At 36.4% G+C, this 15441-nt stretch overlaps 2 protein-coding genes across 7 annotated transcripts in view; one reads left to right on the top strand and one right to left on the bottom strand.

Annotated features, from left to right (window-relative positions):
* The window catches only part of SPAG17 (sperm associated antigen 17), a 231618-nt gene extending 228711 nt beyond the window's left edge, over positions 1–2907 (top strand). For both annotated transcript variants that reach the window (XM_057302678.2, XM_034929773.3), the window contains exon 49: positions 2406–2907. The gene's annotated coding sequence lies outside the window, so the exon portion shown is untranslated. The remainder of the gene's footprint in view (positions 1–2405) is intronic.
* WDR3 (WD repeat domain 3) overlaps positions 1–15441 on the bottom strand; it is a 30747-nt gene that overhangs the window by 3960 nt on the left and 11346 nt on the right. For all 5 annotated transcript variants that reach the window (XM_003806291.5, XM_008952029.6, XM_008952031.5 and 2 more), the window contains exons 8-24: positions 15226–15327; positions 14604–14701; positions 13907–14014; positions 12823–13053; positions 10262–10355; positions 7932–8033; positions 6601–6686; positions 6306–6441; positions 5546–5602; positions 4378–4478; positions 4047–4158; positions 3793–3927; positions 3459–3509; positions 2914–2979; positions 2356–2448; positions 1829–1876; positions 1100–1143 (exon numbers count right to left, since the gene is read on the bottom strand). In XM_003806291.5, coding sequence (XP_003806339.1) covers positions 1100–1143; positions 1829–1876; positions 2356–2448; positions 2914–2979; positions 3459–3509; positions 3793–3927; positions 4047–4158; positions 4378–4478; positions 5546–5602; positions 6306–6441; positions 6601–6686; positions 7932–8033; positions 10262–10355; positions 12823–13053; positions 13907–14014; positions 14604–14701; positions 15226–15327 — 1664 coding nt within the window. The remainder of the gene's footprint in view (positions 1–1099; positions 1144–1828; positions 1877–2355; positions 2449–2913; positions 2980–3458; positions 3510–3792; positions 3928–4046; positions 4159–4377; positions 4479–5545; positions 5603–6305; positions 6442–6600; positions 6687–7931; positions 8034–10261; positions 10356–12822; positions 13054–13906; positions 14015–14603; positions 14702–15225; positions 15328–15441) is intronic.

Here is a 15441-nt window from a genome sequence, read left to right as displayed (position 1 = left end):
AGTGAAGTTTCATCTTTATCCTAAGACAAGTGTTGTTTCTTGTAAGGAATATATATGTAGATATTGTGGTTCATTATGAAAATGATAGCCTTCAGTAGTTCAAACTCATAAATAAAATCAAAAGGAAAATCACAAATAATATAACAATTATTGCAAAAATGTATGACAAAGAAAATAAAGTATGGTGCCCAGGCTGGTCTCAAACTTTTGGTCTCAAGTGTCCCAAAATGTTGGGATTACAGACATGAGCCACTGTGCCCAGCAAGAATTCTTTAAAAACCAGTAAAATAATACTTAAGAGCAAAAAGAGGTAACTAAAAATTCACAGGACAAAATACAAATGGTCAACAAATATGCTGAAATTCTAACTTCATTAATAGTCAAAAGAAATGAAAATAATAAAATATTACCTTTTGGCTCACACACTGGCAACAAATTTTTTAAAGCCTGCTAAAAATCAGTATAATCACCCTGGAAAGTAATTTGGCAATATAAAACTTTAAAAGCTTATGCCTACTGGTCAGTTATTAGGCTGCTAGGACTCTTAAGAAAAATAATCAATAATGATGACAAAGATATATGTGTAAACATATTCAGTGAAGCCACTGATAATAGCCAAAAAGGAGAAACAAATGCAATATCGAATAATTATTCATACAATGGAATAATTCTGAATCCAATGATTTTTTTTTTTGAAGAATATGAACAACAAACAAATGTTCAGGAAATATGTGAAAAAGAACAGAATATAAAACTTTATATAATATTCCAATTGTGTATGTACATAGAAAAGAAGCCAAAATATAAAACAAATTAACAATTGGTGCTTCTAATTGAATTATATATTATTTCATCGCCTACAACATAAATCACTCCCCTTTATTTGTCCTTAAAAGCATCTCTCTTCATACTTTAGAAGGAACTTCCTAGTTCTAGCACTTCAAAAAGAGCATTATAAATTATTTTCCATCAAAACTTTGATATAGTTAAACCTATAAGATAACCATCAATTATAATTTCTATTTATTTCCCACTCAGATAAGCACTTCATAAATGTTTGCTGACAGATTACAAAAATTGTGCGCAAGGACTCACTCACCTCGACTTGATCCCTTTAAAAATCTCTAATACATAAGCTGAAGGCTATAAAGGAAGGATTAATACCATTAGTGATACTCTTGGTTGGTTTCTACTAAAGTTCTCTAATTTCTATCTCCTATAAAACAGGAACCCCTCCTTCTTACTTCAGAAAAAGTATTCTAAAATGGCAAGATCTGCATGAGTTTAGAGTCAGTCAGATCTGGGTTGACAACTGAACTCTGCCCCTTACCAACTATGCTACAAGTCAAGCCAGATTCCTTATCTATAAGGTGAAGATACCCTGACTCACAAAATTACTGTGATGAGACATGCAATAAAATACTAATTAGAGATTACTAGATAAACATACATTCTCCCATCACTCTTCCCCTCTCTCTTCTTTATCTCATCAGACTGATTTCTGTCAACTTTCCTTCTGAAGGCTGATTCAAAAGTTAATTTAGATTAACAGAATCTTCAGAGGGCTTTGGACACTGAACATAAACAGGCACTAGAAAACAGAAGAATGCCAGTCCAGTCCAACCAAAAAGGCTGGCTTGGGAAGTCACACTAAAGTGGTCCTTTTGAAATACAAAATATCCTAGAGAATGCCAAGATTCAAAAGAGACTTTTGAAGACAAAGTATTCCCAATAATCCATCCCCAAATCATAATGCCTCTATTTCCTTTCTTGTCCTTGTAAGTAACCTTTTAATAAACAAAGGAAAACCGTTAGACATTTTACTCACTGAGATACTGCCATAAGCCATTAGGATGGGGTTGCTGGGAAGTGGAACCTATGAAGAAATTATTAAATCAAGTCATTAAAAAAACTGAGACTTAGGTAGCACTTGTTATAGACAGAGTGGTAACTGTATTTCATATTTTGAAAAGGGAAAAAAGAGACCCTAAAAAACTGACAGAGTGTAAAAGAATTAGCAAACCTGTTAGTTTCTATAGTACTCATGAATGAGCTTGGACAATGTATTTTATCTAGAAATCTGAAATGGTTACCCTGCCTCCCAAACCAACGTAGAACGTGGGTTTCTACTCAAGACAATAATCACCTCAATCTGTAATTTCCTTTCCTTCGCTTTCATTAAGACCAAGTTCCCTTCTTCCCACAGTTCCTCAATTTCTTCTAATATAGTGAGTTGGAAAGATTCTATTCCATTTATTGCATATCCTGATCTTAGTTAATAAATCCCAAAACAATGGTTTTTCTCCTTGGGAATTCCCTTTATTGATACTGTAATTTACTGTACTCTCTTATTACCTCTTTCCCTGCAGCTTTACAAATGGCTTTGTGTTCCTTCATTTTTGCAGTTTCTTCTCGGTACAACTCAATAGCCTCCATAATCCTCTCAGCCTACAGAGGATGAGAAAGGAAAGAAGTCATCACAACATACTCCATCATCCCAGGACACTGAAACTGGAAGAACTGACCAGAAATTTGCCAAATGAAATAGCTTCAATCCGTTTAATAAAGACGTGCCAATAGAGTGCCAAAAAGCATTTAAAGACATTTTTGGTTTTCTTATTTTTTAATGTACAGGGAGGAGACTGAGTGTCATGGACTCAGGTGGGATGATATCTAGACACTCTGAATAGGGCAGGTCCCAGGAACACCTGAAAGGAGCACATATTGATCAAAGAGATTCAGGACTACTCCCATCTTTGGTTACAAGAGAAGAAAACAGGTTATAATCCCCATCTTTAAATCTCATCAACTTTTTGCCAAAAAAATGGCTTTCTGGTTGATACAGAATAAAACTTTTACTAAAAAGTTGAGATCTTATTAAAAAACGAGATACCACATTCTATATCAACTTACTGCTTTCACTGTTTCAATAGTTTTCTTTCCAGTAAAGTAACTGTCACCTTGAGTCTCTCCTGGAACCTGCCAGAAACAAAGAAATCCTTGAATAACACTGTTGACTGTTGAGTAAAAGAGCTGATAAATTAATCTTACATCCATATGAGAACAGCTATTATTATTTTATGAAAATACTAACAGTGTTATCAGCTACCAGTAACAGAACTTAGCATATGTATTATTGTAAGAATATCCTGCAAATGTTTAAAAAGAGAATATCCAAATTTTCTAATTTTTATTTTTGCGCTACAGTGAATAAAATAATTCCCTAAAGTCTCAATTGACAGAATAATTATTCAATAGCAAATTTGGTCAATCACTTGAACCACAAAATTAGGATATACAGTTGAAGAGAAAGAATTACACAGATTCTTTATCAGCTGGTGATACCTGCAACTTTTAGCCTCAATTTTAATTCTATTAGAAATTCTGGACATTATAGTCAATTTCAATAAGATAACTATATATGGGGCATAATCTCAAGGTCCCCAAAATTTACTTACTGCTGGTTGGTCTTCTTTGGCCACACTCTCCTCATATTCTGCTTCTCTTTCCTGCCATGAGATAGATATACATTAATTTGAGAGAAAAAAACATGGTCTCTATATGAAGAGAAATGAGGAAGCGAGAAGCTGCTCCTTTGACAACATAATACCCTAATGGCATCTTTATCTCTGCCTAGCTTCTGAAATGGGTGACAATGGTCTTGAACCGATCTCCTGAAGGTTCTTGGACTTGGCAATGCATCAGGTGTAACTGCACTAGACAGAAAACTTCAACTAGGACAGCCTGTCAGATACCTACTGGCATATTTGTAACCAAGCCTAAAGTTCTTACCATCTCCCTTTCTTCCTCAAGAATAAGAGGCTCCCTTGTTCTCTCCCAAAGTCTCAGAGATTTGTCATGGGACGATGATACAACATAGTCTCCACTGGGGCTTACAGCCAAACACCATATTTCCTGGTGATGCCCCTGGAGGAGAAAAAAAAAAAAAAGAATACCTCATTCATTGACCACTACTTAGTGGGTAATGTAAATATTCTTAAAAGTATTTCTTAAGTACCAAGCAAGCACAGAAGGCATGTGGTTACCTCCAGAGTCTGTATGTGTTCAAATTTGTCTGCATCCCACTGTTTAATCTTATGATCTTTTCCGGCAGTGAAGAAGAGGTGAGACTTGGGTACAAACTGTAGGTCCATCACACTGAAAAGTGACAGAAATATTAAAATGTCATCAAATTCCAGGTTAGTAAAAAGAGTTTTACACACATAAATAGCTTTTGACTAGCTAGTTCTAGGGTGTCTGACTATATTTTAGAACTTGTATCACTGCCTGAGAACACTGAAAAATAGACACAGATGCTCAAGGAAAGTGATACTTACAGGTGACTCAAACGGAGACATTTGAAAAGACTATACATACCTGTCATCATGTGCAAAGAGAGACTTGTGGCAGTCCCCAAAGTCCAAACCCCAGATTTTCACATTCCTATCAGCGGAGCCAGTTGCTATGAGTGCTCCATCCTATGAGAAATAAAAGTAAAACACTACCTTGATTCTTGAATTCCGTATATGAATAAAAAGCTAACCAGAATATTTAACCCATTTCTTTCAAACACATTAAAATGAAGCCAAAAAACTGATTTTCGTCTCTACTAAAAACACTGAATTCTTTGCTCTTACCTACAGAGGAACTTAAAAAGCTTGTTAAGTAAAAGCATGAACTCTGTGGCTTAAATACTTTCGTACTGTCACAGGGCAGTGCTGTGCCTTGACGTAGGGTTATCTATTTACTTCGTTAGGAAAAAGATTTTCTAATCTCTGGCATGGGATTTGGAAAGAAAGTGGGAGAGAGAAACAGAAGAGAAGCTGAGAAAGACTCTACTAGAATGTTTATGTAGCCCACATTCCCTATCAGTATTTCTCTTATCTCTCCTATTTCAATGCCTGGTCCAAATGGTTGTCAACATAAAAAAAAAAAAAAAAAGAAATACATTTAACATTGTAACTTCACTTTGTTAGTGCACTGATCACAGACAGCTATGAGGTCAACTCCTTTCACACAGAATAGACTTTTTTTTTTTTTTTTTTGAGACGGAGTCTCACTCTGCAGAATAGACATTGTTTTTAATATACATTGCCACTCCTAATCAAAACTAGGTATTGGGAAATAAATGATTTTGGTCAAGAGACCAAAAGTCTACATAGTGTAAAATACCGTAACTATCCAAGCTCCTCAGCAGCATTATCCTTCAGAATAAAAAGGAATGCCTTTTTAAAGTCTTTCATATTTTAGTGTACTCTATCAATTATAGTATTTTAACAATAAAGTACTATTTGGGAGAGCTACAAGAGGGAAAGAGATAATATTTATAAGGATTGATTGAGATAATATTTGCAAAATTATTCTGAAAACATTAAAGTAATATATATAAGATACAATATATATTAATTTGAGACTGTTTTTGGAGAAAGATATATAACAGAATGATGATAAAAACAAATAATCTAAAATGAAGACATCAAGCCAGAATTAAGTGTCTGCTGTAGAAAAGACAACATATTACTGAGACACTATTTAAACTACTTACATGAGAGATGTCCATGCATATAACAGGCAGTTTGTGTCCATACAGTGACAGAAAAAACTAAACATCAAAAAAACATAATTAATGTCTGTCTATAAAATATGGGTATAATTTATTACATGTAGGTCTAAAATATAACTTTAAACACATTTTTAAATTGCTTTAAATCTGTATTTTCAAAGACAACCCACAAAAGACAGCTTGGCAGGAGTACCTGTGTCCACTACACAGACCCTCCATGTGCTTGCCAAGAATACTGCAGTATAGTGGAGGCAAGGAGGTCCCCAGAAGCTTACTGCCTCAGTCAGATCTCTGTATCTCCTCACTGAAAAGATTCCAGGGCATTTGTTTCACAAAAAAATTTCCCAGGCCCAACCTGGTCCTATCAACTCTCTGGGTATAGGGCTCAGTAATCTATATTTTTAAAGGCAACCTAGATGATCCTAATATATAGCCAAGTGTGAAATCACTGCCCAGGACACCTAGCAATGCTCTTATAACTATTTAGTATGACAGAATTTTCTGTCCACAAGATTTTTTGAACATATGAAATATAACTTGCTTTAAACAAAATTCATGAACCATAGAATTATTTTAAAATGCTAGCTTCCCTAGTATACTTACATTGCTTTGATTCACACACACATTTTTAGAAATGTACTATCTCTGGGCACAGTCAAGGCCACTTCTTTATAGCCTCAATCCAAATTCTTAAGGTCAGTCAGTCAGAAAGGGAAAATATCCGCAGGCATAACCACTGTACCTTTAAAGTATCAACATAGAAAATTTTCACAGTACAGTCCAGCAAAGACACAGCCAATAGCTTTTGATTGGGAGAGTAACTGACACACAGAACATCTTCATCTAGTTGCAAAGTTCGGGTTTGCTTCACAGAAAGTCTAGCACCACAAAAAACATCAAGAAAAAAATAAATGAGTATACAAATTCAGACAAATCCTAACTCTTTAGAGCACAACAAATGATATAAGATGTCAAAAGGCCATTCCATAGCTCCCCATTTTCACTCCAAAAAATGGACACAAAAAATGTCTACTCACCTCTTTTGGGTACTATTTTCATCTTTCACTAACTCAAAATCCCAGAATTTGACAGATTTATCTGCACCACCTGTCACAAAGCCACGCTGAAAATCAAATGAAATTTCAATTAAAAACAATTTTAGCATAAAAACTTTGCTATGAAGATACATTTTAAAAGTCTAAGAAAGTATTTTTATTTAATGTCATGGGATAAAAATTAAGAAAAATGTGGTTCTCCCTAGCCCCTTTCACTGCTCTTTTGGGTCTGCTGCCACAAACCTTATGTAAAAATTCCTACCATCGACTAACATAGGCAGAAATAATAACTAATGAAAAGTTCTAGTTATACTATTATCTAGCATCAAGAAGAAACAAACACTCTCAGTAAACCAGTTTGAAAAATATACACAGAATGGATAATCTAGGTTTGTTTAAAGTATTCACCTCAGAAGGATATAAATTTAGTCCTGCAATGTCCCTACTTAAAATAGTTTTGAAGCTGTTTTCCGTTATCAAGAAAATTAGTCTCATTACATGGCAGTGTTAGTGTAAAGTACATAGAACACTGGATCTCAAGTGTCTGTCCCTCATAGATTTATAACACAGGAAACAACCTTTCCGTAAATCCCTAGTTTTGTTGAAAAAAAGACCACACAGTTTATGGAAAAGATAGAACACTCTACAAATGCAAGATTTATTACTATTTTAGACTCACAGCTGTTTCATTTGGACCCCAAGTGGTATTAAACACTCTAAACTTCAGAGATTTTTTCCAAAACTAAGTTCTACTTTCAACGGATGAAAATTGTCTATCATTGAGAATATTTAAATAAATGGGCCAAAATTTCTTAAGGTGTTGTCAAAAAAAAAAAATCTCAAGATTTTCTAAGCAACAGCACCATTATTAGAATAAGCATACTTTTGCCAGGAACTGCTCTGAAGGTGAGCACATATTTATTGACTTGTAAGGGCTGACATACTTGCTAAAACTACTTAGCTTATACAGTCATAGATGTTTGTTTGAGGAAAAAAGGGGAGCAGCAAAGTCTATTCAGTTCTCTGCATCATGTTGCCCAAGAGAATATTCCCCCTTAAGAAGTATTACAAAACATTGGCAAAAAAATCATGACGGTAAGCAATTTGATGTCACGCTGCTGATAAGCAAAAGTAGCCAAACAAGATTTCATTTCATAATGACAGGTGGTCATTTATAAGAAGGCATCATATACAAACACTAAAGATTAGACCAAAAAAAAAAAAAAACCTCAGGCTTTCTTTAAAGAAACCCTGAGAGAAATCAGGGTAGCCACAGGGCTGAAGTCCAAGGCTTTAAAATCTGGTTTAGTTACCTGATCTGGAGAGAGGGACATGGACCATAAAGCTCCATCATGTGCGTCTATTGTCTCCAGCAGATTCCCTGAAGCCAAGTCATAAAGCTGCAGCTTCCCTGTCTGGGAAAACACAAAATGAGCACAGCTCCAATGAACATACCTACAACCTCCATGATTCATGCCTGCACAATTTAGAAAAGACTTCATAACCAAGCTGCAAAAATGTGATCCATTGCTTAGGAAATGGATCCCACATTCCATGTTCTGTATTTCCTACCTGATTAAATACTATTAAACCCCCTACTGATGTGCTGGGTTAACCTTGGCAGGGCTACCATAGTGTAGAAGTATGGAATAATACCACCATGCAGTACTGGATGCATTACTTTCATTGGTTACACAACTTCAAAAGGAAAATATCATGACCATAGGCAAATCAGAATAAACAAAATAGCAAATGCAAACCTAAAAGCCTTTAAAGTTTAGCCAATCCTTTAAGTGGATGATCCTCTATAGTTATTGGCTTAAGCAACCAACTCTTTTCCATCTGCTTTTGGTTTCCTCCTCTGCAATACATTGACAATAAGAAATGGGATCTACCTACAGCACTAAGGAAGGCAGTGAATTTTAAAAAAAAATCATAATGGCATAGAAAGCAATCACTCTAAAATTCCTATTTAGAGGTCTGTATATGCCATAGTCATGGTGTCAGCATGTAACACACACAGAGGCAAAGCCTGCTTTACGATGAGCTTCTGCACAAGGTGGTACAGACAGCATAAGCTAAAAGACTTGAGTACCAGGTCTGCTTTGTGCCCATTGGTAAATTCATCCCCATGAACCTAGTTTTTCATCTGTAAAATAAAATTTATATCACCAATGTTTCAAAGATGTTGTCAGGATTAAATGAGATAATGTACATTAATTGCCTACCACAGCCAGTAAGCCGACAATTGCATTTTAGTCACATGGGTAGTCTTCAGCAATTAAAAAACTACTTTCCCAACGGCAAATCAGAGATGGACATTTGTTGAAAGAGTGAAAAAGGAAGGAAAGTTTTGAGATGTGAATACTGTTTCCTGGCATTGTTCCTAAAATCTCTCCAGCCTACATTTTTTTGTTGAAGCAAGAAATATCCATTGTGATCCATACATTTTGTAATAAAACTCATGTACATATGGCTTTGTTTTATGGGAATAATAATGACAAATACTTGCAAAGCACTTTTCAAAACACTCCATAGACCTTGTTCCATTTTATTCTCACTACTGGTACAATCACTACTGCTATGTCTGCTACCAGCTCTATTATCGATTAGTTATTCGCTGCAGGCTAGTTTCTCTGCTAAGAGTTTTGCATACTTCATCTCTGTGAAATGGGTCAGTAACGTCATTTTCCACGAGAACACCAAGGCTAACAGGGTTAAGGTCACATAGCTAGTAAGTGCCAGAGGCTGGTACCAGTCCATCTGGTACGAAAGCTGCTGTCAAAAAGCAAGTGTCGTCATCCCATAATATAAAGAAACACACTATGAGCAGTTATGTGACTTGCTCCAAATTACTCATTTTTTTTTTTTTTTTTTTTTTTTTTGAGATGGAGTCTTGCTCTGTCACCCAGGCTGGAGTGCAGTGGTACTATCTCGGCTCACTGCAAGCTCCACCTCCCGGGTTCACGCCATTCTCCTGCCTCAGCCTCCCGAGTAGCTGGGACTACAGGCGCCCGCCACCACACCCACCTAATTTTTTGTATTTTTAGTAGAGACAGGGTTTCACCGTGTTAGCCAGGATGGTCTCGATCTCCTGACCTTGTGATCCGCCTGCCTCGGCCTCCCAAAGTGCTGGGATTACAGGTGTGAGCCACTGCGTCCGGCCCAAATTACCCATTTCTAAAGGGCAGAAACTAAATCCAAATCCATGTCTGCTTATTTCCACATGGTTGTCTCCCAATCTGACTAGCACCTAGGAATGAGGACTTGATCAGTTTGTCTTTACTGAATGCTTCTGTCTGCCAAGCATGATATTAGGTACTTAATATATTTAATTATTACCCTTAATATATTTTATCATTAATTAAAACACAATTACATATGTGCCCATAAAAAGACACATGAAAGGATGATCACCAAAATGTTAATGGTAGTTATCTCAGGGTCATGATTTTAATTTTCTTCTTCATAATTTTTAAAAAATAAAGTAAAACTTCAGTAAACAAAATATGTAATAAACTAACATCCTCCCAGATTACTTAGCTCCAGTCCATTTCCAATATGCTAAAAAGAACCAGATTTCTTAACTTTATGAATTTTGAGTAGAAAAGATCCAGATATCCCAGAAAAAGTCTCCATTTACCTTTGTTCCTATGACTACCTGTCTATCACCAGGTACAAAGAATGAGCAAAGTGCATATTCACAGGTCATTGTGCGAATACACTGCAGTGTAGACCTATGAGAAAGAAAAAATAAAGAACTCATGTTAAGAGAATCTGCATACCCATTTTAGAGGTCAGTGTGTAGGTTTCAATGCACTTACTCAGACAGATCAACATAAAAGAAGATAAAAGTCTTAAAAACCCTTGACTCACACACAATTATAGTCATGGGAGAAAATACTAAAAAGCACCAAACTTTGTTTACTTTATAAGGCCTCCAAATCCTAAGGAACAGAAATCACACAAAAGCAGAGTAGAAAAGTGTCTGCTGGGCTCCACGGAGCCCAATCTGCCATTACCAAGAAGTGAGTGAGTCTGAAGGATTACAAGTCAAATTAGTACATCATTACATATCCCTACATTTTTTATAGGACCACAAACATTCATTAATTAATCAAATATATATCAAATGTCCACTTAACAAACATTTACTGAATGCCCACTACATTACCAGGTACTGTTCTAGGTGCTGGAGATACAACAGTGGATGAAACAGCAGAGGTTCCTAATCTCATAAAGGTTAACATTCTTTGGGAATAATAAATATCTAAATATTTGGTATATCAGGTGTTAGGTGCTATAGAGAAACATAATGCTGGGAGAAGAGGATGAAGAGTGCAAGGAGTAGGGTAAGAATGATAGGACTGTCATCTGATAAGACACAGAAAAAGCTTATGGATAAATGGGGAAGATGGATTCAGGCAGAAAGAACAGGGAGCACAACAGCCATAAGAAAGGCACATTCTTGTTCTGTTGAAGGAATAGCAAGAAGACCAGTGTGGCTCTAGTGGAGCAGAAAAGGGGAGTAGTAAGAGATAAGGTGTGTAAGGTAGGTAGAGTGAGATGGAACTATTGGAAGTGATCTAACTTCCACTATAAAAAGATTACACTGGCTACTGTGTTGAGAACAGACTATAGAGGGGCAAGCAAGAAAGCAGGGACACCAGTCAGGGGGCTTTACAATAACCCAGATGAGAGATGACAGTGGTTTGAATGGGGTAGTGGCAGTGCAGGTGGTAAGATGAGGCTGGATTTGGGATCAGTTTTGAAGGTAGAGCTGATAGGATTTGCTAATAGATTGGATGAATATGGGATACGAAAATCAACAATGGGCTGGGTGCGGTGGCTCATGCCTGTAATCCCAGCACTTTGGGAGACCGAGATGGGTGGATCACTTGAGGTCAGGAGTTTGAGGCCAACATGGTAAAACTCTGTCTATACTAAAAATACAAAAATTAGCCAGGCGTGGTGGCACACGACTGTAATCCCAGCTACTCGGGAGGCTGACACAGGAAAACCACTTGAACCCAGGAGGTGGAGGTTGCAGTGAGGCGAGATCACATCAATGCACTCCAGCCTGGGCGACAGAGCGAGCCTCTGTCTCAAAATAAATAAATAAATAAAAGAAAATCAAGAATGGTTACAAGGTTTAGACTACAACTGGTAGCAAGTAATCATTTATTAAGATAGGGAAGTCTGAAGGAATAGCAGGTGGGAAGATTTTTGGAGACATGAACATCGTAAGTTTGGTTTGGGACACATAAAAGTTTGAAATGCTTAATTAGACATCCAGGTGGTGACACAAAGTATTTGTATATATGAATTTGATGTTTAGGGAGGAGGTTAAAGCTGGATATAAATTTATGTGTCATCATACAGAGAAAGCTACATGACAGGAAATTACATAAAGTGAGTTTAGATACACAAAAGGTCCAAAGACTCTGCCCTAAAGCACTCTAACACTTAGACGTCATAAAGATAAGAAAGATGGAGCGAGGACTGAGAATAAACAGACAGCAAGGGAAGGGGAAATAATGAAAGTCAAAGAGTGTGTCAAAGACAGAAAGTCATCAATCCAAGGACAAAGCATAAAATAAAGCTTTTAGCTCAATGGATTTGGAAATAAGATCACTGATGACAATGACTGTTTTGGTGAAACAGTGGGGACAAAAGCTTGATGGGAGACAGATGAAGACAGAATGGAGAAAACGAATCAGAGAATGGGGTAGTAACTGGAGAGCAATGCAGGGGTGAGAGAGGGTTATTATTTCCTTTAAGGTGGGAGATATGATCATTAGCTTCAAGGTTTTGGAGGTATTTGATTTGACAACAGAAGCAAGGTATAAAACAGTCATCTGGGAAAGTAAAAGAAGGGTGAGAAATTAGGGTACAATTACTGGGCAGCAATAACAGCCTGCTTTTTATTAAGTTTAAAGAGTAGGTAGTATGGTTGTGTGTTTTTCTCTAGCCAAGTACAGTTACAAGTTCTAAACATGGAATAAGCTTGCCTTTTTTTTTTTTTTGCACCACATTTTAAAAGGCAACTTTTTCTTCTCTAAGCTCCACAGGCTAATGGCCCAAATGCACTAAAGATAATTGTATTTAGGGCCTTAAGGAGTTAATAACTAACCCTTAAGAGTACCAAAAAGAATTAAAAGAAATACTACTAACTACAGCTATATAAAACATCATTTCACGAACCTGTTCCATATTTTAACGGAATCAGCTGCAGCTGAAAGAACAGCAATATTGTCTGAGCTGAATGACAAAGTCCGCACATCACTGCGATGACCCCCAATAGTGATTCTGCTTGTCCTGACAGGCTGAGGAGTAGGCAAGGATGGATTCAGTGAATACAATTCCACCAGGTTGTTCTGCAGCAGGAAGACAGCCTTTAACTCTCCTTGAGGTGAATGAATCAAGTCAAAGGACCTGTATAAGAAAATAATCATAAATGTTCTAGCTACCATCTTAGCTCACAAGGTTTACTTTTTCCAGGAAAAGGCTTTACAATGTCCTCTATCTATATAAAGTTTGAATAACTATAAACAATTTTTCAACTAAGAGTGCCCTGAGGCTGGGTGCAGTGGCTCACGCCTGTAATCCCAGCATGTTGGGAGGCCGAGGCGGGTGGATCACTTGAGGTCAGGAGTTTGAGACCAGCCTGGCCAACATGGCGAAACACCATCTCCATTAAAAATACAAAAATTAGCTGAGTGTGGTGGCATAAGTCTGTAATCCCAGTTACTGCAGAGGGTGAGGCAGGAGAATCGCTTGAACCTGAGAGATGGAGGTTGCACTGAGCCGAGATCATGCCACTGCACTCCAGCCTGGGCAACAGAGCAAGACTCCATCTCAAAAAAAATTAAAAGAGTGCTCCGAGTATTGAGTAGTAGCTGAGTAGGCTTTTAAGTAAAAAAAAAAAAAAAAAAAAAAAAAACTAGGCTCAGATCCTGGTTCTGATACATACTTTGGTTTTGTGTATGTATTCTTTATAAGTGACCTTATATCCTTTCTGAACGTGGGACACACTTTTCTTTTTCTTAAATTAGCTGCAGGAAAAGACAGTAAATGACTAGCTAAAAAGGGTACTATAATAATCCAAATACAAGACAAAAAGTGGGCCCATGATTAGGACAACAGGAGCAGAGTGTGACATAGATGTCTCATGACCACCGTCTCCAAATATATAATTCATACAGACAGCTTACAAATAGCATGAAAAAGCCAATAATACTTGGTAGCTTACTATTTCTATAACTTCAGATAATTTATTTTTACTCACTTGATTTTGGCAGAAGTTTTTATATTAGTCACCCGCTGGATTTCATCTTGCAGACTCATTTCAACATTAACCTCAGGATCTTCCTCCTCTCCTTTGCAAGAATGTAATCTAGAGGGAAGAAGAAAAGTATATCATGCTCTTATTTTTCTAGAAGCAGCTTTGCTCTTACTTGAGTTCAAAATCTGGCCCCTTGACCAACAAACTGTGTTATTCTGGAAAAGTCACTTAACCACACAGGATTACCATGATAATTAAACAATGTAGTATAAGTGGAAATGCTTTGTACACTACAATGTCATAAAGTATTATTTCACTTAATAGGTACCCTTAAGAAATGGATTCTGAATGCAATAGCCCATAAAATTTCTTGTAACAAGGTCCTTGTAATTCCAACTATTCCACTGAAATGTCTCCGGTTATTTTTCTAATTTCAGGACTTTTTAGAAAACTCATTAACCTGCACTTAACAATCCAACCATGTTAAATAAACCAGAATAGGTATCAAAAGATTTGCCAAATCAGATGATTTTCTGTCTCTCTGAGACTTGACAAATTTGGGTTATCGATACCTCACAAGTTCTTTAACTTTTAATGGTAATTGATAAGACAGTAAATATGAAAGAAGCCAGTTTTTTTTCAGTAACATGGGGCCTACCCAGGATACTTCATTATTAATATAAGTATTAAGAAAACATACTTTGCTTTCTTTCTAGCTTTCTTCATCTTCTTATCCATTTTCTTCTGAATTTCCTTTTTGGAAAGGATACAAAACAATTCTAGCACAGAATCAGTTCCCTAGAAAGGCAAAAGGTTAATGTGAGTCAAGGAGAGGTAATTTGTAATTTACCTAATTCTCAATTAAAAGTAAACAACAATATTTATTTTTCTTCCCTTAGTAGTTGTATTACCTTGGACAACTTAATCTCTCTGGGTTTGCTCTCTCATTTGTAAAATGAGGATACCATTTCCTACTTGTAGCATTGCTCTGAAGGCTAAACAAGAAGTTAAATGCTCTTAAATTGCTTAGAAGAGCAAGCATTTAATAAATGGTTGCTAATAATAATACTGGTGCAAAAGTAATTGCAATTATTACTTTTTAAATGGCAAAAACCACAATTACTTTTCCACCAACCTAATAGTAATTATTAATATTTTTGTTGTTATGCTAATAAAGCTAGAGATTATAGGTCCACACAGTACCATATAATGAATTATTAACATGAGTCAAGAAAAAGTCATCTTTACATTGAATATGAAAGAATGAGTGTTTGGAAGGAACAGCCTAGTCCTTGTTATTTTCTCCTAAGTATGGTACTCACATGGCAAGCAAGGATCCTGCCTGTCTTGTCGACTCCAAGGTTTACAACTCTGTCTCTTCCTTCCCGCATTATGGAACCAGCTTTTCTGCATGAAAGGATTCGCTACAGAAGAAGCAAGAGCAGATGAAGGTTAGATGTAAGTTCTGCTGAACTTCTGAAAAAAACATAATTCTAATAAGTGCAAGTGACAAAAATATTCCCTAAAGTGATGATTCC

The sequence above is a fragment of the Pan paniscus genome, chromosome 1, assembly GCF_029289425.2.
Source record: "Pan paniscus chromosome 1, NHGRI_mPanPan1-v2.0_pri, whole genome shotgun sequence".
In the NCBI taxonomy this organism is placed as follows: domain Eukaryota; kingdom Metazoa; phylum Chordata; class Mammalia; order Primates; family Hominidae; genus Pan; species Pan paniscus.
The sequence above is the reverse complement of the archived record's forward strand: the minus strand, read 5'-3'. Positions and strand labels throughout refer to the sequence as shown.